Below are 24,362 nucleotides of genomic sequence, written 5' to 3'. Positions count from 1 at the left end.
AAGGAGTTGTTGAAGTGTTTGGGGCTGTATGAGGAAGCAAGTGTGACGGAAACAGGTGGGGGGGAGATGAGGCTGGGGCATCTGGGATGTAATAGAATTGTTAACTGGATTATGAGATAATTGTAGGTAGAAATGTTAAACATAGAGACCTTGCCGGCCAGGCGCAGCACTGCCTCCCCCCCTCCCCCTAAAGTAGATGGCTGGAGTGTTAGACTTACGGGGATTTGGGGGGGGGAAGAGGGGAGGGGAGGGGGGGAAGGGGGGATGGTATGGGTTAGAATAAGGGGATTGAGGGTTTTGTTATGGTGTTTGTGTTTTTGTGTATGTGATTTTGAGTTTCAGAGCACAAGGGATCGGAAAAGGGTGAATATGGATAAAAAAATAAAAGTATCAACACTTAATGTTAAAGGTTTGGGGGCAGTCGTGAAAAGGAGGAGAATAGAACAAATGTTTAATAAGGAAGGATCTGACATTATAATGATGCAAGAAACACATCAAGGGTTCGAGAATGCAAATATGATAAAGATCAAGTAGCTAGCTTATGAAAAATCATTGGGGACTTCAAAAAAAATGGAGTGGCCACTTTGATTTCAAAAAAAGGTGGATTTATATTAGAAACTATAAAAAAGGATGATAGTGGTAGATATCTTATGATAAAAGGTAAAATTGAAGGAAAGGTATATACATTAATTAATGTTTATGCCCCAAATGAGAGACACAGAGAGTTTTTTATAAAATTATTTAAAGAAATAGAAGAATTCAAGGAGGGGTATGTTATCTTAGCTGGGGATTTTAATATGGTTATGGATAATAGATGGGACAGGTCAAACCCCACTAATGTTGAAAAGAGGAATGATATTACTATATTGAATAAATTAGTAAAAGAAAATGTGGATTCTTGGCGCTTACTTAATGGGGCTAAGCCTGGGTTTTCATATTATTCCCCAGTTCATCATACATACTCCAGGATAGATCATATATTTGTCTCAAAAGATTTTGCAACTAAGATCTGTAAAATGGAAATGGGGGTAATAAAGGTAACTGACCACACATTGTTAAGTTTAGAATTTGCAATTAAGAAGAATTGTAAAGAGGCGTACAGGTGGAAAATGAACACAAAAATATTGAAATATAATAAAGTGGTAGAAAAAATTCAGAGAGAATTGTCAGAGTCCTGGGAAATCAATGAAAAGGGAGGAACAGCTGGGTCAGTCGTTTGGGACACCATGAAAGCTGTAGTAAGAGGAATTTGTATTAGAGAAATGTGTAACTTAAAAAGACAACAGCATGCAGAGCAGGAGAAGCTAGAGATAGAAATTAGAAGTTTGGAGGAAGAATATTGGCAGGGAAAAAATAAATATAAATTATTAGAAATACAAGCTAAGAAGAAACAATTAGAAAATTTAAATTTAGAGGAGGTTCAAAAAAATTTAATGTACATGAAAAGGGAGTATTTTGAAAACAGCAATAAGAATTCTAGATTGCTTGCCAGACTCACACAAAAGGAAAAAGCGAGAAACGGGATAGGAGCATTGAAGGATAATCAAGGGAATTATTGTTATACAATGAAGGATAAAATAAAAAATTTTCAGAATTTTTATCAGGAGTTATATAAGGGTAAAGAAATTCAAAAAAAGAAGTTAGAGGATTATATAGGAAGGTATATAAAGAAGGGATTAAAAATAGCACATAAAGAGCTAATGGAGAAGGTAATAACTCAAAGAGAAGTTGAAGATGTAATTGATAATTTGAAAGTGGGTAAATCACCGGGAGCAGATGGTTTAGGACCAGAATATTATAAAGTTTTTAAGGACATTAGTTCCGAAATTATTGAAACTTTATAATGCTATATTATCAGGAGAGAAGATACCAGAATCATGGGAACATTCACTGATAATATTAATTCCAAAACCAGACAAAGATTTGACTATCCCCGATTCATATAGACCTATCTCACTAATAAATCAGGATGCTAAAAATTTTTCATCTATTTTGGCTAAACGGTTAAATAAATTTATATCAGAGTATATAGGAGAAGATCAATGTGGATTTGTGGCGGGGAGGCAGATGCATAGTTTAGTGGGAAGAGTTTTAAATGTAATACACGCGATAAAAAAATCAAAGATCAAGGTAGGAATTTTGGCATTGGATATTTTTAAGGCTTTTGATTGTGTGAGCTGGCAGGCATTAAAGATTATTTTAGATAAAATGGGATTTGGAAACAAATTTAAAACTATAATAGAACAGTTATATTCCCAAAATACAGCTGTAGTGGTGGTAAACGATGGACTCACTGAAAAGATACGACTAGCCAGAGGTACAAGACAAGGATGTCCGCTCTCGCCGGTCCTGTTTGTAATGGTTATGGAAGTATTGGCGAATGCAATAAGAGAAGATGGAGAAATAGAAGGAATTGGTGATGTAAGGAAAATAAAATTGAATATGTTTGTGGATGATACCCTACTGACTATTAAGAATCCAATAAGAAAAATAGATAGAATTAAACAACAATTGAGAGAATTTGAAGAAGTTACAGGATTAAGAATAAATTGGTCCAAATCAGAGATGATTTTGTTTAATCATACTAAGAAGGAAGAAAAGGAATGGGAACGTAAGGGAATAGAAATGAGAGTTAAGGAACAGATTAGATATTTGGGAATTAAAATTACAAAAAAACCTAGATAATTTGGAAAAAGAGAACTTAACAAGATTAAAAAAAGAGGTATTAGAAAAATTGGAAAAATATAAAAGATTAAATTTATCTTGGTTTGGAAGAATAGCATTAATAAAAATGAAGATTTTAGCTAAGATTAATTTTGTGTTTAGGATGTTACCAATAAAAATTTCAGAAGTTGAGATAAAAAGTTGGCAAAATATTATTAACAAATATTGTAACGGAGATAAGAAAGCGAGGGTAAATAAGAATAAATGGTATTTAAGCCAAAAAAAGGGAGGATTGGGTCTCCCAAATATAAAATTATACTATGTAGCAAATAGGTTAAGACATGTTGTAGAAGCAATTATAGGAGTAGGAGACTTAGATTGGATGGAGGATAAAACTACATGTAATGTAGAGATGAGTTTGGAAAATGTTTTTTTAAGGAAGGAGGGAGGAAGTGGGTTGAAAGTATAGATAATCCACTCCTGAGGTCTCAATGGGAAATTTGGAGTAAATTTAAAGGGAAGCTGCTTCCAAGCAACTCTCCCTTGTCACCGGTAATAATGTTAAAGAACTTCCCAGAGGAACTGAAGGGTAGATTAAGTAAAATATTAAAAGAGAAAAATAAAATGAAATTAAAGGATTGGTTAAGAGAAGATATGGAAGAGTTGTTAAAGCAGAAAAAAATTATCTTGGTTAGAGTATAGGCAACTAGAACAATGGAATAAAAAGTGGATTAAAGAAAATAGAGTTTGTAGAGAAATGACAAAGTTTGAGGAGTTAATAGTAAATAAGGAAAAAGGTAAAGGAGGAAGTATAGTTTTAAAAGGGTTAATGAGCGAAATATATAAAATATTGTTAGAAAAGGAGCTAATGGATAGCTCAGGAAAAATGGTTTGGGAGACAGATTTGAAAGTACAACTAGGGCAACAGAGCTGGGAGGGACTGTGGAAACAAAGAGTGTTGAGAAGTATGTCAGTGAGAATAAAAGAGAATTATTTTAAAATTTTGTGGAGGTGGTACCTAACCCCGATTAGATTGAATAAGATAAATAATCAGCATTCAGCAAACTGTTGGAGAGGTTGTGGGGAAAAAGGAACGTATTTACATATGTGGTGGGAATGCAAATATGTACAAAGATTATGGAAGATGGTGTTTTTTGAAATTGAAGAAATAGTGGGAATGAAAATAGAACAAACACCAAAAATTGCATTACTGTCATTATTTGAAGACTTAAAATGTGGAAAAGAAATTAAATAATTGATATCGAGTTTGCTGACTGCAGCACGATTGATGGTAGTTAGGAACTGGAAGATTCAGGGGGAATATTCTATTGAAGAATGGTATAAAGAAGTTTGGGATATAGCTATTAATGATAAATTGACTTGTGATATTAAGTGGAGGAAAGGTATAACGAAAATAAATGAATTTGAAGGAATTTGGAAACAGTTCCTAATATATGTGTTTTCTAAGGGAAGTGGGAAACCGCCAGCGGAAGAAAACATGAGATTTTGGAAGCAGGAATAGATCCCGAGGTGGAGGGTGCACTTATATGTTAAGAATGATTATATTTGTAATGATAGGATAGATTATAGTTAATATTTACTCAATATATATGTAATCGACATTTATTCAAAATGTATGTAGTATATTGTGTTGTTGTTTCTTTTTTGTAAGATGTTTATTTTGTGTGTTAAAATAAAAAATTTAAAATAATAATAAAAAAAGGAAACTAGACAGAAAATAGAAGTGACCCTACCCAGAGGGCTGACCTTTACATTACAAAATAGGAGAGAGGGTGGGTACAATTTTCAGCAATTGACAGGGAGAGGTGAGAGCCAGGCCTTCAGTCCCAACTGGATTACAACAACAAATAAAAATGATGACAATGCTAATAAATCCATGGAAAGGCTAGAAAACAGTGCCTCTGGGCTCAGCATATTATCTTGCCCAAGATATTAAAAAATGGTATAATCCTGCCTAGCTTTACTTTGAGCTCACTGGCCTTGGGGAGAACTTAAATATTTATTTTATTTATTATTGCATTTATATCCGTCTTTTTTCCTCCAATGAACCCAAGGCAGCATACATCCTCCTCCTCTCCATTTTAATCCGCCCAGAGAGCTTCAGCTATGGGGCGGTATATAAATGTAATTAAATAAATGAATCCTCACAACAACCCTGTGAGGTAGGTTGGGCTGTGATTCTGTGACTGGCCCAAAGTCACCCAGTGGCTTCCATGGCCAAGTGGGGACTAGAACCCGGATCTCCCGATTCCCAGTCCAACACCTTAGCCACTACACCACACTGGCTCTTAGTGTGTCACAATGAACCCACAAGTACAGAGTGGTAACCTTTAAAATTGCTTCAACTTACACACTTGGTTAACCTTCAGCTTTTACATGCTAAGTTTTTTTAGTTTTTTTTTTTTTACCTCCCACTGGTTTGCATAAGTTCAGTATTTGAATCAGAACAGACTATGTCCAGTTTTCTCTTTCTTGAAAATAAGGCGTTGCTTCTGTCACTATTCTCTGTATTTTCCTCCTCAACCTCATCACCGTCACTATCTTTAGCTTGCAGTGATTCATTTCTGCTCATCAGTCTGCCTAGAATAAAACCCAAATATCAAATAGCGTATTTATATAGCTATATACAATGGTCCAGATACGCACAGTGAAATAGACAATGTTTCCCTACATCCCAAATATTTATTTATTTATTGGATTTATATCCCACCTTTTTTCCTCCAAGGAACTCAAGGTGGCATCCATAATCTGCCTCTCCATTTTATCCTCACAACAACCCTATAAGGTAGGTTGAGCAGAGAGACCGGCCCAAAGTCACCCAGTGGGTTTCCATGGAGGAATGGGGACTAGAACTCGGATCTCCCAACTCCCAGTCCAACTCTCTAGCCTAACTACACCACACTGGTGTTTGTCATCAGCCGATTTTCCCATGGTCCCATGAATTCCAGACATGCATTTTTATATTCCCAAGTCTAAAGAACAGCCTATGTTGGGGGCAGGGAGAGCGGAGAAGCACAACATCCTCCAAAATTCAATATTAATGCTAATCACTATTCTTTCTAAGAGTGAACTTGGGTGCCAAGTTCCAACAGGAGCCAAAACAGGCAAGAGGCAAGTATCAGCCTGGTCCGGAAACCAAAGCTGAGGTCTGGAATAGCACAGCAAATCTTTCTTCTTCTTTTTTTAAATACACTCTGAGGGGACAAGCTCCCTCCCTCCCGCCTCTGCCAAACAGCCCAATGAAGACTGTCCATGCCTGCTAGGCACAGAATGTTGAGTGTCGATTAGAAAAGAAAATGCAGGCTGGGAGAGAACTGGAATGGATATTCTGGAATAAGGCTGAGTGTCCACCAGTTTAGAAATGAAATTGGACAACCCCTCCCAAAGGGTAATTTCTACACACTCTGAGGACTCACTATATACACAGGATTAAATGGAGGGGTTTTAAAAACCTAATAAATAGCCTCATAAGGTCCTGTGAGTGTCCAGGAGGTACAGAATACCTTGGTATCAGTTCAATATCCATTTGTGACTGACAAATTTGTATGAGAAGCCCAAAACATATTGATCACCATAACATCAAGGGTAATGGTGTTTGGACTGCCCCAGCAACATTGAAACAACATCTTGTGAAATCTTGGCTGCATGATAACAAATGCTGTGCATGGCAATGCCCTAACTGTGTGGAAGGTGAGGGGACGTGCAGTTATAGGTGCTCTTTGTAAAACTGAGTGTTTGGAATATAATTCCTTTAACGTTGGTGAAACCAGAAGACTTCTCCTAAAAAGATATAAGGAGCACTTGGCAGATATTCAGCATAATGAAACAAGTACTAGACTTTGGTCCCTTCTCTCCGCGCTAGCACCTGAATGGAAACAGCAAGGAGGCAAGGTTTAGTGAACAGCTGAAATCTATTATCAGTGTAAAGGATGAGATTAAGTTGCCTCTTAATGCAGCTTGATTGGCTACTGAATACAGGTGCTGGTTGTTAATCCATGTTACCTCACTGAAGTTGGGCCTGTTCCTGATTAGTTCTGGCTCCGCTTATAAGTGATATTGAAGCATACTCTTATTTGTGACTGAAAGTGCTATTTCATACTGAATTTTTTCACATTTTAAAATCTGTTTATATAGACTTTACAATGTGAAACATTTTAGTATAAAATAAGGAGGGTCAGACTGTGTGGCAGAATAAATCTCCAGCGTAAGACCACTTGCTCGAAGAACACCACAGGACCCAAAGATGTGGACGCCGACCACCCCTGTTGCACAGCAAGCCTTCTTGCTAGCTATCCATTAAAAAAGAAGACTCATGCTACTTATTGCTTGTCCTTTCTTCTGTTCTCTCTTATTAATAGCTGCATTAGCAAAGAAGTTATGTGGGCTGCTCCCGCCTCTTTGAAAATACAGAAGATTTCCTTTTGTATGACTATTTATTTATTTATTTATTTATTTATTTAAACCATTTATATCCCGCCCTATATCATTAAGATCTCAGAGCGGCGTACAGCAGACTCATTTAAAATGTGAAGAAGAGCCACAAAATGTTGCCAGATGCTTCACCACTGGCAAGGCAAGGTCCCAAAGCCCTTATCCCACTTAACAGTTCTGGCTCAGTACTCAAACCCCACTCCAAAAGGTGGCAGGAGGGCTGTGCTGTGCCCACTGTGACTATGTATTCAGAACCATTTGAACCGATTTTTATTCTTTTCCTGTCTGAACAAAAAATATTCAGGTTACCACCTGTCAACACCCAATGCTAACTTTCTAAATGTAAGATTCTCCTCTTCATCTTTTCAAACCATATTAAATATGTGGGGTTTTTTACTAAAGTATATGATAGCCTTACTTTTGAACTATCTGAAGGATTTTTATTATTTCTTTAAAATATTTTTATACCACCCTTCAATTAGATAATACCTGGGTGGCACACCAAATATATATCATATTCTGAGTTGCTTTTGGGGTGTTTTTTTTTAACAATAAAACAGAAAAACAACATCAACCACAGCAATAAAAGGCAGGGAATATGTTAAATAGACCGCTGACATAAACTAATTTAAAATGCCTGGGCAAGCAAATAGGTTTTGACTTGGTGCTGAAAAGAATACAGCGTCGGAGGTGAAACTGGCATACCTCCATGGGAAGGACATCCCACACGCAGAGCACCAAGACAGAGAAGGTTCATTGGAGAAGGATAGTGTAAAAATATGGAATACTGAGTTTGTTAAAAGTATTTATTTACTGCAATGATTTGTAAAGCAGCACAGTGTGAGATTTAATGCAGCCCCTATTTTTGACAGAGGGAAACAGTAGAAATGGACACCAGGGAGTTCAATGAAAACTAGATGATGTTTATTTAGTATTGGAACATATGATTCAGTGCAACTCTTGTCTTCATTTTCTCTACCGCAACTATCATGTAATTGTTACTGTAACGGTTATTTTTGCTTTTAAGAATAAATGCATTAATTTCCATCCCGTCGTGGATTATTTTTGCTTTACCTGCATATGTGCAAACAAATGTTCCTTTGTCAATGTCATCAAGGCAACGGACTCCCCAGCCTTTCTTTTCTGTGTTGAAGACTTGGAGCCGAACTTGAAGGCCATGCTGCACTAATCTGTTCTGGCACTTAATCTTGTCACAGCTGCACAACAAGCTGCACTCATAAATTCTGACACAAAAAGAAAATAGAAAGATTATGGTTTTATTTCCCAGGTGGCACTAAGAAGCAGACTGAAAATGTTCTGGACAAAAAAGTATCCTTTCTGGAGCTCCACCATCTGGCTCAGTGGCTGCTGCACTCTTAGATCCGGAAGTTTAAGCAGCAATATGCGCTAAGCTGCTAGCATACAATCTTCGTGTAAGAAAATGCAATTACTATATTATTGCAAGAGACGCATATTACTAATAGAAAACAGCAAATGTACGAATAGCAGAAGATTAAGCCAGGTTCCTTTAGCAGATGGAAATAAGAAAAGATGAGAACACTGTAATACAAGCAATGCATTGTGATGGTAGATATCTCTAAAATGAACACCCCACACATTTAATGCCAATCCGTATTCACAGGCTGAATATATTTATATTTAAGGTCTTCAAAGAGACATTGGATCAATGTAAATTCCAAACAAACAATAACCCAAAATAATAAAAATAATAATAATAACACTGTAATAGGTAATATGGAGTTTTTAAATGCAGTATTAGATGAATCTAGAACAAATAGAGTATTTTAAGAACTGCCTGCAACATTTTAAAAGTCCAGAGATTTTACATGTAGAAGCTATTTTGCAATGCAAGAAATTATAGACTTGTTCTCTCCCTCCTTCATAATATTCTAGAAGAGGTGTGTTGTTCATTTGTAGCCACACATCAGAGAAAATTATAATATGTCATTACAGTAACATAATATAATAAAGCCACTGCAGAAGTCTCTTCCCATAACGCTACATGTAGTCCATTCCTAAACACAATTATACAGTAACAGTGGAATGGAGGCAAAATGTCATGAAAAAGAAGGAATGGAGAATAAACTCTGCAAGATGAATAAATCAAAGCTAAGTTAGAACACGAAATTTAAAAGTGTTTATTAACTGATTGGTTTTAGGAGTAAACATAATACAAAAAATAGTAAGAGCTATATATGGGATCCTAATTAAGTCTATTTAATAGATCAACTAATTTCAATACTTTTGAAAAAAGAGAGGAACAAAGACCAGGTTCAGAAGACATGATAGTCAACGGTGGTTTAAATAGTCAACAGCTGGTTATTGTGTTGTCCGGCGAGACTTTTTCACACCACGGTTGGTTATTTGGTTGAAATAATCAATGCAAAAAACCAACGATGTGCAGAGTTGACTGTTGGTTATCGTGTCGTGTGATGGGCACCGTTGATTATTTCACGTGCCTACAGAGTCGTGAGGCAAGAGCGGCAGAAAATCCTGCTGGTCTTGCCCAGCAGGGCATCACTGACATGTGCCAGTGTGCCCAAGCCACTGCCCTTACTCCCCTTCCCAGCTCTGACTGCAATTGTGATTGGGTGGGTTCCATCCCTTTTTTATATTCCTGGTCCTGTTTTGCGGGTCAATAGTTTATTAACAGCTTACTGAGAATTTGGAATAAGTAGTACAGACTAAGTGCAATCAAGTCCACCATGTCTGAATTATCCATTATTGATTCTAACCTCAGTGGACCATTGAAAAGCTTATTCTATGGACACATCAAAATTTGTTTAATTATATGGGCTTGGATCCGGAGTTGTTCTTCAACAAATGAATGGACTTCCATTTGTGGAAGGCTGTTGCTTATGGAAGTTGGTGTGTGTGTGTGTGTGTGTGTGTGTGTGTGTGTGTGAGAGAGAGAGAGAGAGAGAGAGAGAGAGAGAGAGAGAGAGAGAGAGAGAGAGAAAGAGAGAATGTTCATTGATTCTCCCAGCAACACATCATGCCACCTCCCACACAGGGCCAGGATCTAATAGGGGCCTTGCATGCATGGCTGGCCCCTACCGCTTGTGTGGATACAGGGGGAAAAGCACCACTGAACGAGTAAGAAGCAAGAGATGGGCTCAGGCATTGCTGAAACAGTTACAATTCTTTAATAATTCTTGTTTGTATGTAAAATGCTCAACATTTTGGATTTGTCATGTAAAATTTACAAGTTATAAATTGTAAGACCTCCTGAAAAATGTTTTGTTTCTATCTAAATACACAGTGCTCTCTACTAACCTATACTGAAAATTGCACAATGGACCGCATTTCTAACATATAATTTGGTTAATTAAAGCTGGCCTGACACTGGAGACAGGCTGCTGGAAGAACCTGCTCTTGTTTGTTGAAGATTTCTTTAGACTTTCTTCTGAGCGTTCTACTGACAAAGTGCCTTTAGTCGAAGGATTCTGGCTCGTAATGGCGAGTCTGGGTCAAGTGTTGACATTCCATCCTGAGCTAAGTCTGATTCTTCATTTTCATAAATTATTAGTGTCAATGAATTCTATATAATCAATTCTAACAGATGACACTTGACCCAGACTCGCCATTTTCACCTGTTTCCTGTTCCAATCCAAAGTGTTCATTGCCCATTGCACAAGCAGCGGGTCCCTCTGGCACTTGGGCAGTGTTGAATAAATTATAGACTGACTGGACATTTCCTGAATCTATTTCTCATATCTTACAGTAAATTTCTAATATAAATAAACTGCTAGCACAGTAACATTTGTTGCCTGACCTTGCCTAAGGCCTGGGATATATATTTGATCTTTTTAGGTTGGTTCTTCCAGGAAATTCCAAGACTACATTTTCTAATTACTATACTATGAATTGCTTTTAAAAATAGAATAGCAATACAATTCTGAGAGTGCCTTGGACTGCAAGAAGATCAAACCAGTCCATACTCCAGGAAATAAAGCCAGACTGCTCACTTGAGGGAATGGTATTAAAGGCAAAACTGAAGTACTTTAGCCACATAATGAGAAGACAGGATACCCTGGAGAAGAGGCTGATGCTAGGGAAAGTGGAAGGCAAAAGGAAGAGGGGCCGACCAAGGGCAAGATGGAAGGATGATATTCTGGAGGGGACAGACTTGACCTTGGGGAAGCTGGGGGTGGCGACAGCCGACAGAAAGCTCTGGCGTGGACTGGTCCATGAAGTCACGAAGAGTCGGAAACGACTGAACGAATAAACAACAAGCAATACAAAAAACAAAACAAAAAACCTATAGGACGGAAATAAAGACACTACAGGATTAAGGATGGAATTGTATAACTACATACAGCCTAAACATAAAAATAAATTCAGGATCCTTACCCACTGGGAATAGGTCCATCCAGCCTTTTGTGACTATAGCCGTTAGGAGTTTCTTTTCTTGGTGACACAGAAGCTTCTTCACAGCAGCTTCTTTCAGTAAGCATCAAGCATGCACATTTTGTCCTAGAAAGTATACAGTAGATCTAGTGGAAATAAGGATATGAAATAAAGCAACTTGGCCTATTTACTTTCTGGACACGGGTTTGTTTATAAAATTTCCAGAGGAGCCGAATACATGGCTTAATCACTTTTCCAGGCAATTCATTTGATTTTTTGTTGTTGTTCACTGCAGTTACAATAGGTAAGTTTTCAATTGACTAATTCAATTTTCAAACATACATAACTTGATTCAATCCCCTTTCTTACTGGCTGATAGGTAACATGAGGCGCCTATGATCTCCTCCAGAAAGAGGTTTTGTCCAGTGAAATGAACAGGATGGTCTTTTAATGCCCCGCTCCCATTCCACTGCCTCAGACTGTGAGCCCTTGCAATCAAGCATGCTGGGGTGGGAAGGTGAGGAGCACCGTTTGCACGCTGCGCTGCAGGGTTTAGGTTCAAGAAGCCTTTTCATTAGAGGCCCAGGACAGAGGCCCAGGACAGATCTTGCACTAATTTAGGACCTTTCGTAAGACCCAAGCCTTAAAATATGTTTATGCTTGGACTCTAATAATTTGTAGAAATCATGTGCATTCTCCACCTTTGGCCATGCTCTTTTGAAGCTTAGTTTTTGCAAATCTCTAGGTAATGGGCATTGTACCCCCCCCCCCAATCAATGAATATATGCTCAAGAAAACCCTTTAGGGTATTTGAAATGTAGTTTAATAAGTTTCAAATACTTACCTATCAGTGCAGCCATCTGTGCAGCTGCATGACTCAAGAAATGCGTTGGAGAAATTGTTCAAGAAATAGCCATGGGGCCAAGAGGTTTTCCGATATTTAAAGTAAGGCAGTTGATCATAGTCTATCTCATTACAGAAAGAAATTGGCATAGTCTCTGCCCCTTTGCTGATATCAAAATCAAAGACAAGCGGTTGATGACTAGGACTATTTCTAAATACCTGCACATAGGTGTTGAAAGAAAAGTGATCTAAAAATAAGAAGCTGCATTCTGTTTGAAACAAATAATTCTGAACATCTTGGAAATTTCTGAGACTCCTTCCACAGGGAGCTTTGTATATCACATCATGTGACTTTGACGCAGAATCTTTTTTTGCATTCCATCTCTGGAAGTGACAAAGCATTGGCAGATTAAGAGGGTTTTCACCCTTGTATGAATTCCATGGCATTTTGGCAAGACATTCTTTAGAGCACACATGATGGTGATATGGAAACTTTGAAGACATTTCTGTAAGTTCTTCTTCACTCCTTGAACGCATCCCCTTCTTTATCTCCATTCTTCTGTTTACAATCACACATGCAAGAGTGGAAGAAAAATGTGTCAGGCAACCAGTGAGTTAATTAGGATTTGTTCAAAAATGTGATGGTTCACTGAACCTAGTGAACGTGCATCCCACCCATTATTCCAGCGCACATTTTTTGGGCCTAGCCACACAAGATGACACACAAGTGAGCATTTTGGTCAAGCTTGCATCCTGCATCTGATCACATTAAGAACTATAAAAGGAGAATATGTATGGCAATTGACCACACTGGTTATGGGTATTTTCACGTAGGGCTGGGCCTGAGGGCCACACCTGTTGAGGGTCAGAGGCCACGCATGAACAGACACACTCTTCCTCCCACCCACAACTCAGCATGGGATGGGATTGCCTTTGGGGGGGGGCTAATAGAAGCCAGGAAACAGCAATCACATTGCGGTAGGATTGCTGGGAGGGGGGATGCCAGAACAGCAATCTTTTCACACAGTCCAGCTGCGTCGGGCAATAGCCAATGCTGTCCTTGCGCTAGCAGGAACAACTGGTAGTGCAACTGAAAACTATTACTTGATAGTGCAACAGGAAACTAGCCCAAACTAGTGCTTCTGCAACACAAAACGTCAGTGGAAGGGAACACTGCCGACTTGTCCCTGTTCCTGAAGCAATAGTATGAGGTAGTTTGGGGGTTGCGCTATGCAGCACTAGCTTCCCATTGCTCAATAGCTTCCCATTGCATTGAAGGGTGGTTCAACTGCTTAATGAGGATGGCAAATTGATAACAGACGACAAAGAAAAGGCTGAAGTGCTCAATTCCTACTTTGCCTCAGTCTTCTCCCAAAAGCGGGTCTATAACCCCCCTGGAAAAAGTGAAGCAGAAGTTGAGGGGGCAGGATTGCAGTTTGAGATTATGGTTGAAGAACACCAAATTTCCTTGAATGAGTTCAAATCTCCAGGGCCCGATGAACTGCATCCTAGAGTAATGAAGGAGCTAGCAGAAGAACTCTCAGAACCTTTGTCTATTATCTTTGCAAAATCATGGAAGACGGGTGAGGTGCCGGACGACTGGAGGAGGGCTAACGTTGTCCCTATCTTCAAAAAGGAGGAACCTGGGAACTACAGACATTCATCCCTGGGAAAATTCTGGAGCAGATTATAAAGAAGTCAATCTGTAAACACCTTGAAATCAATGCGGTGATCACTAGAAGCCAACATGGATTTGTCAGGAACAAGTCCTGTCAGACTAATTTGATCTCATTTTTTGATAGGATAACCTCCCATGCGGACCGTGGGAACGCTGTGGATGTCATATATCTTGACTTCAGCCAAGCTTTTGACAAAGTGCCCCATGACATTCTGATTAAGAAACTAGCTAAAAGTGGGCTAGATGGAACAACTATTAGGTGGATTCACAGTTGGCTACAGAATCGGACTCAAAGAGTACTTATCAATGGAACCTTCTCAAACTGGGGAGAGGCAACGAGTGGGGTACCGCAGGGCTCAGTCCTGGGCCCAGTGCTCTTCAACATTTTTATTAATGATTTGGATGAGGAGGTGCAGGGAATGCTGATCAAATTTGCAGATGATACAAAATTGGGTGGGATAGCTAATACCCTGGAAGACAGAAACAAACTTCAAAGTGATCTTGATAGGCTGGAGTGCTGGGCTGAAAACAACAGAATGAAATTTAATAGGGATAAATGCCAAGTTCTACATTAAGGAAATAGAAACCAAAGGCACAGTTAAAAGATGGGGGATACTTGGCTCAGCAATACTACAAACGAGAAGGATCTTGGAATTGTTGTAGATTGCAAGCTGAATATGAGCCAACAGTGAGATATGGCTGCAAGAAAGGCCAATGCTATTTTGGGCTGCATTAATAGAAGTATAGCTTCCAAATCACGTGAGGTACTGGTTCCTCTCTATTTGGCCCTGGTTAGGCCTCATCTAGAGTATTGCGTCCAGTTCTGGGCTCCACAATTCAAGAAGGACGCAGACAAGCTGGAGTGTGTTCAGAGGAGGGCAACCAGGATGATCAGGAGTCTGGAAACCAAGCCCTATGAAGAGAGACTGAAAGAACTGGGCATGTTTAGCCTGGAGAAGAGAAGATTGAGGGGAGACATGATAGCACTCTTCAAGTACTTAAAAGGTTGTCACACAGAGGAGGGCCAGGATCTCTTCTCGATCCTCCCAGAGTGCAGGACACGGAATAATGGACTCAAGTTAAAGGAAGCCAGATTCCAGCTGGACATCAGGAAAAAACTTCCTGACTGTTAGAGCAGTACGACAATGGAATCAGTTACCTAGGGAGGTTGTGGGCTCTCCCACACTAGAGGCCTTCAAGAGGCAGCTGGACAAACATCTGTCGGAGATGCTTTAGGGTGGATTCCTGCATTGAGCAGGGGGTTGGACTCGATGGCCTTGTAGGCCCCTTCCAACTCTGCTATTCTATGATTCTATGACCAGTCATTCCTGCTAGTGCAACATGACTGCCATTGGCAGATTGCCAGTATTGGATGCTGCCCATTTTAACTAGAAAAGCAATGCTAAACAGCACACAACTGCACAAAAATCTGGATGATGATCAAGGCAATGGGGTAAAAGAATTTACAAGGTAACAACGTACAACATCTTATAATTACTGTGAGTGTACATGTTTACAACACAGAGTGAAGTTACACAAAGCAAGTTCATAAATATGGCATTCCATTGTTGAGTGAGATAAGACTTAGCAGGCCTCTGGGTTCTTACACCTGTTTCTCCACAGCTTCCTCAGAACCTCACTATTGTTGCTGCAAAACATAACATAACACAAATCATACAAATTTATTTATTACATTTATATACCGCCCCATAGCTGAAGCTCTCTGGGTGGTTTACAAAGATTAAAAACAGTGAACATTAAAAACAAATATACAAAATTTTAAAGCATAAAAAGCATAAAAACAAGCAATATCCATTTAAAACAACTATTCTGAAAATAAATCCCCAGACTGAGATTACACATACGGAATTAGATAAAATAAGGGTAATATATATGGCAGCTAAAAGATTAATAACTCACCACCACTACTAAACTTGTGCCATGGGAAAAAAAGGTGAGGTAATGCTTAATTTGTTCCTCTGCCCCAAAATATCTTTGGTTGTCCTCCAAAACCTCCCTCCTTAGAAGAAGGTTGTCATAGTCACACCAGTTATATCTATGGGCATAGATTCTGTCAATAACCAAGATTATAATGGTGGGAATGGTCAATATAATGTTGGACTAAAGGTGCATCTAGAACTCGGGCCATAGCTACACAGGGCGAAATTCCGGGGTGATCCCCCGGATCGTCCCTGTGCGTCCACATGACGCACAAGGGATCCCAGGATGAGGAAAGGATGATCCCTCCCTTGCCCCGGGATCTCACCCTCCCCTTTAGCCCCAGTTTTGCAATAGGATTGCTGGGAGGGGGAATGCCAGAACAGCGATCTTTTCACACAGTCCAGCTGCGTTGGGCAACAACGCAGTCCAGCAGGAACAACTGGTAGTGCGCTGCGCCCATTGGGGGTGGTGTGGGGAGAGCGGGGTCAACCTGGCACCCGGCCACACTGGGAAAATAATTTAAATTTAAAAAATTACTTACCTTTTGTGCATGAGTGTTTGTGCGCTGCTGGCCTTTTAATAATAAAAAAATGGTGGGCGCAACGCCTCTCCTTCTAAGGTCATTGCATGTCACGTGTAAACAGAGGAGGAATTTCGCGATAAACACATCGCGAGATCTTCCCTCCTCCGTCGCATGCTAACAGGTAGGTCTAGCTAAGGCCTTGGTGTCTTAGTTTTGAGCGATGTTCTATGACCCATGTTCGGATGCTACGTGCTGTTTTTCCAACATATAGCAGTCCACATGGACAAATGATGATTTAAATGACCTGTTTTGTAGCACAGTTAGAAAAATGGCATAACATAAACCACCGATTATCAGTAGGGTGTTAAAAACAACGCAGTTTGAATGGATAAAGCGCATATCATGCATCCATTGCATTTGAAATGCCCACGAATTTCAAAGTCTAATTTGTTGGGGAGGTCAATGTCAAAGTGGACCAATTGATCACTCAGGTTTTAGGTTCATCTTAATCCAAATCGTGGAGTATTGCTACATGCTAAGGTTTGTGTATACTTTTTATAACCTCAGTCTGGGTATTTATTTTCATTTGTATGATTTGTATTATGTTATGTTTTGCAGCAACAATAGCGAGGTTCTGAGGAAGCTGCAGAGAAACAGGTGTAAGTACCCAGAGGCCTGCTAAGTCCATTGCTCAGCAATGGAATGGCATATTTATGAACTTGCTTTGTGTAACTTCGCTCTGTGTTGTATACATGTATACTTACGTTAATTATACGATATTACCTTGTTGAACCGTGGTGTTGGAGGAAAATCCTGAGAGTGCCTTGGACTGCAAGAAGATCAAACCAGTCCATACTCCAGGAAATAAAGCCAGACTGCTCACTTGAGGGAATGGTATTAAAGGCAAAACTGAAGTACTTTGGCCACATAATGAGAAGACAGGATACCCTGGAGAAGAGGCTGATGCTAGGGAAAGTGGAAGGCAAAAGGAAGAGGGGCCGACCAAGGGCAAGATGGATGGATGATATTCTGGAGGTGACAGACTTGACCTTGGGGAAGCTGGGGGTGGCGACAGCCGACAGAAAGCTCTGGCGTGGGCTGGTCCATGAAGTCACGAAGAGTCGGAAACGACTGAACGAATAAACAACAACAACATTCTTTTACCCCATTGCCTTGATTATCATCCAGATTTTTGTGCAGTTGTGTGCTGTTCAGCATTGCTTTTCTGGGTTTATTGCAACTGCCGCCTCTGTTTGGTGCTTTCGCCCTTTATTAACCAGACATATTGCTTGATTGCTTTGTTCTGCGCTGATATACACAGAGATAGCAGATTCTTCCTGAAGGCTTGATATGGACCATACACAACCCCCACTATTCCAAAGTTTCCACATCCACATGGCACAAATCAGGCCCTGCACAACAGGAGTACTAGCATGTATAGTGGGCAACACGTACAGGTTTTCCCTGCTTAGATGTCCATGCTCAGTGCATCAAAGTCAGGCCAGGGAAACTGCTGACAACACAGTTGGGGCCCACAGTCCAACCCTGCTCTCCTTCCAATAATGGAAGGGGTCTTCCGTCAGACATTTGGTGAAGGCAAGAGCTGATCTGACTTACAAAAGGCTGCAGGTCATGCAGAGTCCCCAGATGCTTTTACATTTCAGTACGAATTGTGCTATATCAAGGAAGACACATTCCCCCAAATACTCATATCTGGGAACATGCAGGGTGTGCTACGTATAGAATTGTAACCCTGATCTTGATAGAGCAAAATATTTAAATCAATTTACAAAAACAACCATGAAACTCTTATTAAAATGGCCAGAAGTCAATATAAAAGTTATCTGGAAAATTTCTAATAGAAGAAGCCAACAGAATGTGTTTTGATCCTACAACAAAGATATTCAAATATTGAATATGCCGTGCTGATCTATATATGGCTATATCAAACTGCAGAATAACACTTAAACATGCGCTGGTCAGGCAGAATTAGCTTGTTTATTAAAGAGGTCTAGAAATTCTAATATCTTCATGGAGTGGTCATGGCGAAGCGGCCTTAATAGCAGGGGTGGGGGTGAGCAGGTAAATACATATTCAGCTGCCACTGAATAGGTGTTTACCTGCTCAGAGAGAGGAAAGGAAAGGAGGCAGTAGCAGGAATGTGGACGCGGGGAAGGTGAGGAGGGTTCCTGCTGGGAATAGGTCAGAAGGATGAAAGGAAGCAAGAGGGAAAAGCCCAAGAGGAGAATGGCAGACTGGGAACGACTGGGCAAAGCCGTGCGGCACGTTGCCTGGCGGGGCAAGGAAGGCCCAAGTCTGTATTCATATCCCATCAGCCATTCTAGGATTGGAAAAGCTCTAGTGGGTTTATTAAATGTCCAACCTCTTGAGAAATAAAAGCAACAAAAATTGTTTAAATAGTTATATAGTCTTTTACTCACAAAGAAAAGTTATCTCCAGGATTTTCTTTAATTTCACTTGAGGCAGAAGGATGTAAACCAGGTTTGCATATCTGTATATCTTCCTTAGCAACATTTACTTTGAAAAGTAAAATTCAAAGTTTAGTAATATACATTTTAGATTACAATTAAGAATGATCACACTTAAGCACATTACAGACTTGGTGACACTACTAAAAATCTGTTTGAAAACACATCTAAATAAAGGTATTAAATCAGGCAAATACAATTTTAAGTGCATCAGTTTAATATTGCATTAGCTCCCCATGCTGCCACCTGACTAAGAATCTTCTGTGTTCAAGAAGCCGTTTACAGCATGAATGTTTACAATGGAACAGTACCTCCCTCATGTTCCGTGCCATGAAACTTAGGGGCCCTAGGACTACATTTTCTCCCAGGGTACCATAATAGTTGAAATATGGGAAATATCTCCAGTGCACATTTATTGACAGAGAGCTGATCAATATAAAAAAAGCTTGCGGTTCCAGGCAGAAACACAGGAAACTTTCATAGCTAAGGAACTTTTTTGGCAGGAACCCGCCCCATCGTCATACTGCACATATCGAACAAGAGATGTTTAAAAAAGGAGGAGTCTGGCATCTGGCCTTTAGAGGCCAAAACTGCTCCTTTATAAAAGAGTACTTCAGCCTTTTCCAAAACTATGATGGAGAAAAAACAGGTTGCTTACCTGTAACTTCGAGCGGTCATCTGTGCAGTCACACACACGGGCTCTGCGCCTGCACGGAACTTCCGTTTCAGGAACCTTCCACAGCTAAGAATTTTGGCAGGAACCCTCCCCCACCGTCACATTGCACAAGTTTTAGGAGGGTTCCCACCCAATCCCTCAGTTCATCTGAGACCCCACTCCATATTGATACCAAAGTGGGAACGCTGGGAGGGTTTGTGACTGCGTAGATGACTACTCAAAGAACCACAGTTACAGGTAAGTATCCTGTTTTTCTTCGTGGTCTCTGTGCATCACACACATGGGCCATTAGCTAGCTCACTTACTGGAGGTGGGTAGGTGTCTTTAATTGAATAAAGAAAACAGCTCTCCCGAAGAGCAGACAGCTCGGGATCTAACATCCAGTCTACAATGGTGAACAAATGTGGTTGATCTCAACCAGGTCAATGCCCGACAGAACTCTGGATTGGAGACTCCTTGCTGAAAAGCCGACGATGTCACCACTGCTCTTGTGGAATGCGCCTTAAGCGATGTAGGAGGGTCTAATTTCACTAGTTGATATGCTAGCATTATAGACAGCACAATCCATGCAGACAATCTTTGTATAGACGCAGGCAGTCCCTTTTTATGCTGTTCATAGCATACACACAAGTGTTGTGACTGTCAGAAAGGGACCTTATAGAACATTAGAGCTAATGTATGTAGAGTAGTCTCCAGGGGTGATTGATGATGGAGATGGAAAAAAGGCAGGAAGGACAATATCTTGATTAACATGGAAGAATGCCCAGTCGAAGAACAACCTTATCTCAATGAAAAACTAAATAAAGTTCATTGACCCTAAGAGCAGATAAGCTCACTCACCCTCCTGGCTGACGTGATTGCTACTAGATAGACAACTTTCAAGATAAGTAGACATAAGTCCATTGTTGCTAATGGCTCAAACGGCTAACGGTCAAGGCATGAAGGACCACTGAGAAGCTCCATAAAGGTAGAGGAGTCCTTGTGGGTGGATTGAGGTTCAATAAACCTTTCAGAAAATGTTTAACACATGGGTGAGAGAAGCCTGCAAATCCTTCTACAGAATCACGAAAGGCTGAAATTACTGCCTGATAAAACTTGAATAAATTATAATTTTAGACTTTTGTTAACCAAAATTAACAAAAAAAGACAGGATTTGGTGAACAGAACATTTAATAGGGTCAAAACGTTTTTGGAGAGTGAAGTGAGCAAATGCTTTCCACTTCAAGCTGTACGATGATCGTGTTGTCGGTTTCAAAGCAGCTCCTAAGATCTTTTATATCTGCAGCATAATTTGTCTCTCGTTTACAGAGGCAGCAGCCTCTATGCTATCAGGTGTAAAGTGTCTTTTTCTGGGTGTCAAACCTGTCCTTAGTCTCGATACAGATCTGGTCTCACTGGAAGACAGTAAAAATGACTCTGAGATCTGTTCTAGAGGGGGGCACCACCCTTGCCTGGGTCACCAAGGGATCAGAATTATGCAGTCTGTATTGTCTACTATGATCTTCACTAAGGCCTTCGCCAACAGAGGAAATGGAGGGAAAAAGAAAGAGGAAATCATCGCTCCATTTCAGAAGGAAGGCATCGCCTCTCAACTTCAGTCCAAGTCCTGCAGTGCTGCAGAACTGCTTGCAGATTGTATTGTCTGCTGTTGCGAGGAAATCTGTGGACGTCTTGCCCCATATCTTGAAAACTTTGTGAATGACTTGTGGGTGAATTTGCCACTTGTGAGTCAAGGTAATACGGGAGAATTCCAACGGGAAGTTCTAGGGGATCGAATGGCCTAGGGGCTGCGTTCTATCCTCTGCACTGGCAGTGAGTCTCGAATCTTGCCTTCTGAACTTGAGGCGATACGAACAATGTCAACCATTCTGCCACCAACAGCATCAGCTAAGGCTAGTGTGTCTCCTCTGAATAAATGCTTGGAGGCGGTAATGGGCTGGATGAGGGGAAAAAAACTGAAGCTATATTCAGAAAAGATGGAGGTGCTCACTGTCAAAGGCCGCAACCTGGGTTTGGAGGTGTGTCAACCCGTTCTGGATGGGGTTACACTCCCCCGAAAGACTGTGTTCGCAGCTTGGGGGTGCTTCTGGATCCGTCGCTCCAAATGACAGCCCAGGTAGATGCGACGGCCAGGAGTGCCTACTATCTGCTTCGGCTGATACGCCAGCTGCGCCCCTTCCTGGAGTTGGAAGACCTAAAGACGGTCGTGCACGCACTGGTAACTTCAAGGCTTGACTTCTGCAATGCGCTCTACATGGGGCTACCTCTGTGCCTAGTCCAGAAACTTCAATTAGCCCAAAATATGGCAGCCAGGCTGGTCACTGGTACACCTAGGAGTGACCACATTACACCAGTTTTAAAATTAAATTCTATCTCAACAAGTCCTATGTTTTGTAACCATCGGATATTAAGGCAGATGATTATTGTTGAGATAGAATTTAATTTTATGTTATTATAACTCACATTGATTTATTAAAGGACTATTTTGCTTTTGAGCTGCCCCATACTGTCTAACAAAATTCACACTAGTTAATATCCGATATAGTCTTGTTAGCACAGATTGGATAGTGTGGCTTTATTCATTTGAAGGGAAGGTTTTGTCAGTCACAAATTTGCTGGATTTCCATCAGTACTTAAGAGTTTAGAATGTTTTAAGGATGTTTTAATCATGTATACTATGTTTTTAATCAGTTTTTATGTGTTTTATATTCACTGTTGTTCCCTGACTCGATCCAAGTGGAGAGGCGGGTAAGAAATATTATTATTATTATTATTCAAGATTAGTGTCAACATGGATTTAATTATAAAAAACCCTGCCCATTTAAGACCAAAGTTAAGGCTATCTCATGTTGGCTCAGGCTCCAGGAAATTGGAAGCGAAGACTAATGCCTTAACTGTCGTGTCCTGTGATCAGTGCTGATGTTGTGCTGTGTTACAAATTGTGCTTCCTTACACTCAAGTCATTAGCAGCAGTACCATTCACACGGTTACTGTATCAGAGGAGATTCCCATCTGCCACTGTTTAACACATTCTGTCTTCTACTCATGTAAGCCACAAACAGGTACCTTGAGATGCGGAAACAAAACCCCACCTCTGCGTCACTGACAGACCCTGATTCCATCACTCTTGTTCAATGTTCAACTTTTTTGAAGGTGGGGACTAGTGAAAGGATCAGCTCCAACATCTGAAGTAGAGGCAGTCCTGCAAGTTCTCAGATATGAGGGTGAAAATTATTGGGAAGCGGGAAGACGGTGGAATCAGTTACCTAGGGAGGTTGTGGGCTCTCCCACACTAGAGGCATTCAAGAGGCAGCTGGACAACCATCTGTCAGGGATGCTTTAGGGTGGATTCCTGCATTGAGCAGGGGGTTGGACTCGATGGCCTTGTAGGCCCTTCCAACTCTGCTATTCTATGATTCTATGATTCTAAGTCTGCATTGTGGCAGACAGGCTAAACACATACATGTTTTATTGGGGAAAAGAGTCTTGGTTCACAGTGGGAGAAAAACCCATCAGATATGGGGACAAATAGAAAGAAATAACATCTTTATTCAGAAAAAGGACATGGGAAGGTTCTTATTACCTGGGTTAAACCTCATGTTCATAAGAATTGAACTGAATGGGTGGCCTTACTTGTGAGCAAAAGGGAAGGAGCGGTGGCGGCTTTTGTGGAAGAATTAACGCAAGGAAACAGGGAAGGCTTAGGGCAACAGATCTACAAGTGGGCCAATGAAGGGGTGGGAGGGACATTGCACAAAATATGCCAACTTGGGGAGGGCCACAACAAAGAAAATTAGTGGAGCACATAGTGCAAGGCTGTTTAAAATGTGCCCAAGTGAACTGAGGTACAACGTGCGCAGTCACACTAGGGTAACACATCATGAGGCCCTGGGATCAGCTGCAAGTTGATTTCGTTTATCTACTCCCAACCCACAAAGAAGAGGGTTAGTGATTATTAATGTGTCCTCTGCATGAACAGAAGCATTCCCGACAAGAGTCAATACTGCCTCCGTGGTTGCTAAGAAATTATAGGAGGAAATCCATGGACTCCCAAGATGGAAGATATATTAAGGAATTGCAGGAAGAAATTTTGGGCACCCTGCAAGCCCGACAAAAGAGGTGTATGGGAACTAGATTCAAAGACATCAAAGGCTGGGAGGTGGGAGACAAGGTGATGCTACTGAAGTCTGGTAAAACAGAGCACACCTTAGATACTAAATGGAAGGGACACCTTACACAATTATTAACAGAATCTCCCCAATGGAATTCTTGTTGCAACTACCCAATTGAACAAAATGGGCACACGGTAATCAATTGAAATCCTATTCCCCCTTGGCTGCGTGGCCCTGTGCTGCACCATGCCACGACACTCATATTAATGGTAAACCATTCTGGGCAATCCCGAACAAGTGGAAGTATTTAGCATGCACTCGGATTGGGATGGCCCATACAGAAATGCCAATGAGGCGAGGGTCCAAGAGATCTGGTGCCCCTCGAGAAATGGAGAAATTTATATTACTATATGGAGAAGGGAAGGAGTTCAAGAATCCCAGATGTGGGCATACTGCACAGTGTGTGTGGAAAAGGGGATGAAATAACTCGTTGGAAAGCTCCGGACCTACCATGGGGTTACAACTGACAAAAGAAAATAGTCCTGTTAACTCCTCAACCAGAAGACTGTAAACTGCCCTCAGAACTTTGGCTATGGGGAAGTATATAAATGTA

The 24,362-nt window shown here is 40.5% G+C and overlaps 1 protein-coding gene across 1 annotated transcript in view; it reads right to left on the bottom strand.

Annotated features, from left to right (window-relative positions):
• The window catches only part of SETDB2 (SET domain bifurcated histone lysine methyltransferase 2), a 62,918-nt gene that overhangs the window by 25,397 nt on the left and 13,159 nt on the right, over positions 1-24,362 (bottom strand). Inside the window, exons 4-8 of the mRNA XM_063115845.1 lie at positions 18,914-19,010; positions 12,332-12,889; positions 11,491-11,613; positions 8,191-8,360; positions 5,094-5,265 (exon numbers count right to left, since the gene is read on the bottom strand). Of these exons, the coding sequence (XP_062971915.1) occupies positions 5,094-5,265; positions 8,191-8,360; positions 11,491-11,613; positions 12,332-12,889; positions 18,914-19,010 (1,120 nt within the window). The remainder of the gene's footprint in view (positions 1-5,093; positions 5,266-8,190; positions 8,361-11,490; positions 11,614-12,331; positions 12,890-18,913; positions 19,011-24,362) is intronic.

Source organism: Elgaria multicarinata, chromosome 2, assembly GCF_023053635.1.
Source record: "Elgaria multicarinata webbii isolate HBS135686 ecotype San Diego chromosome 2, rElgMul1.1.pri, whole genome shotgun sequence".
In the NCBI taxonomy this organism is placed as follows: domain Eukaryota; kingdom Metazoa; phylum Chordata; class Lepidosauria; order Squamata; family Anguidae; genus Elgaria; species Elgaria multicarinata.
The sequence above is the reverse complement of the archived record's forward strand: the minus strand, read 5'-3'. Positions and strand labels throughout refer to the sequence as shown.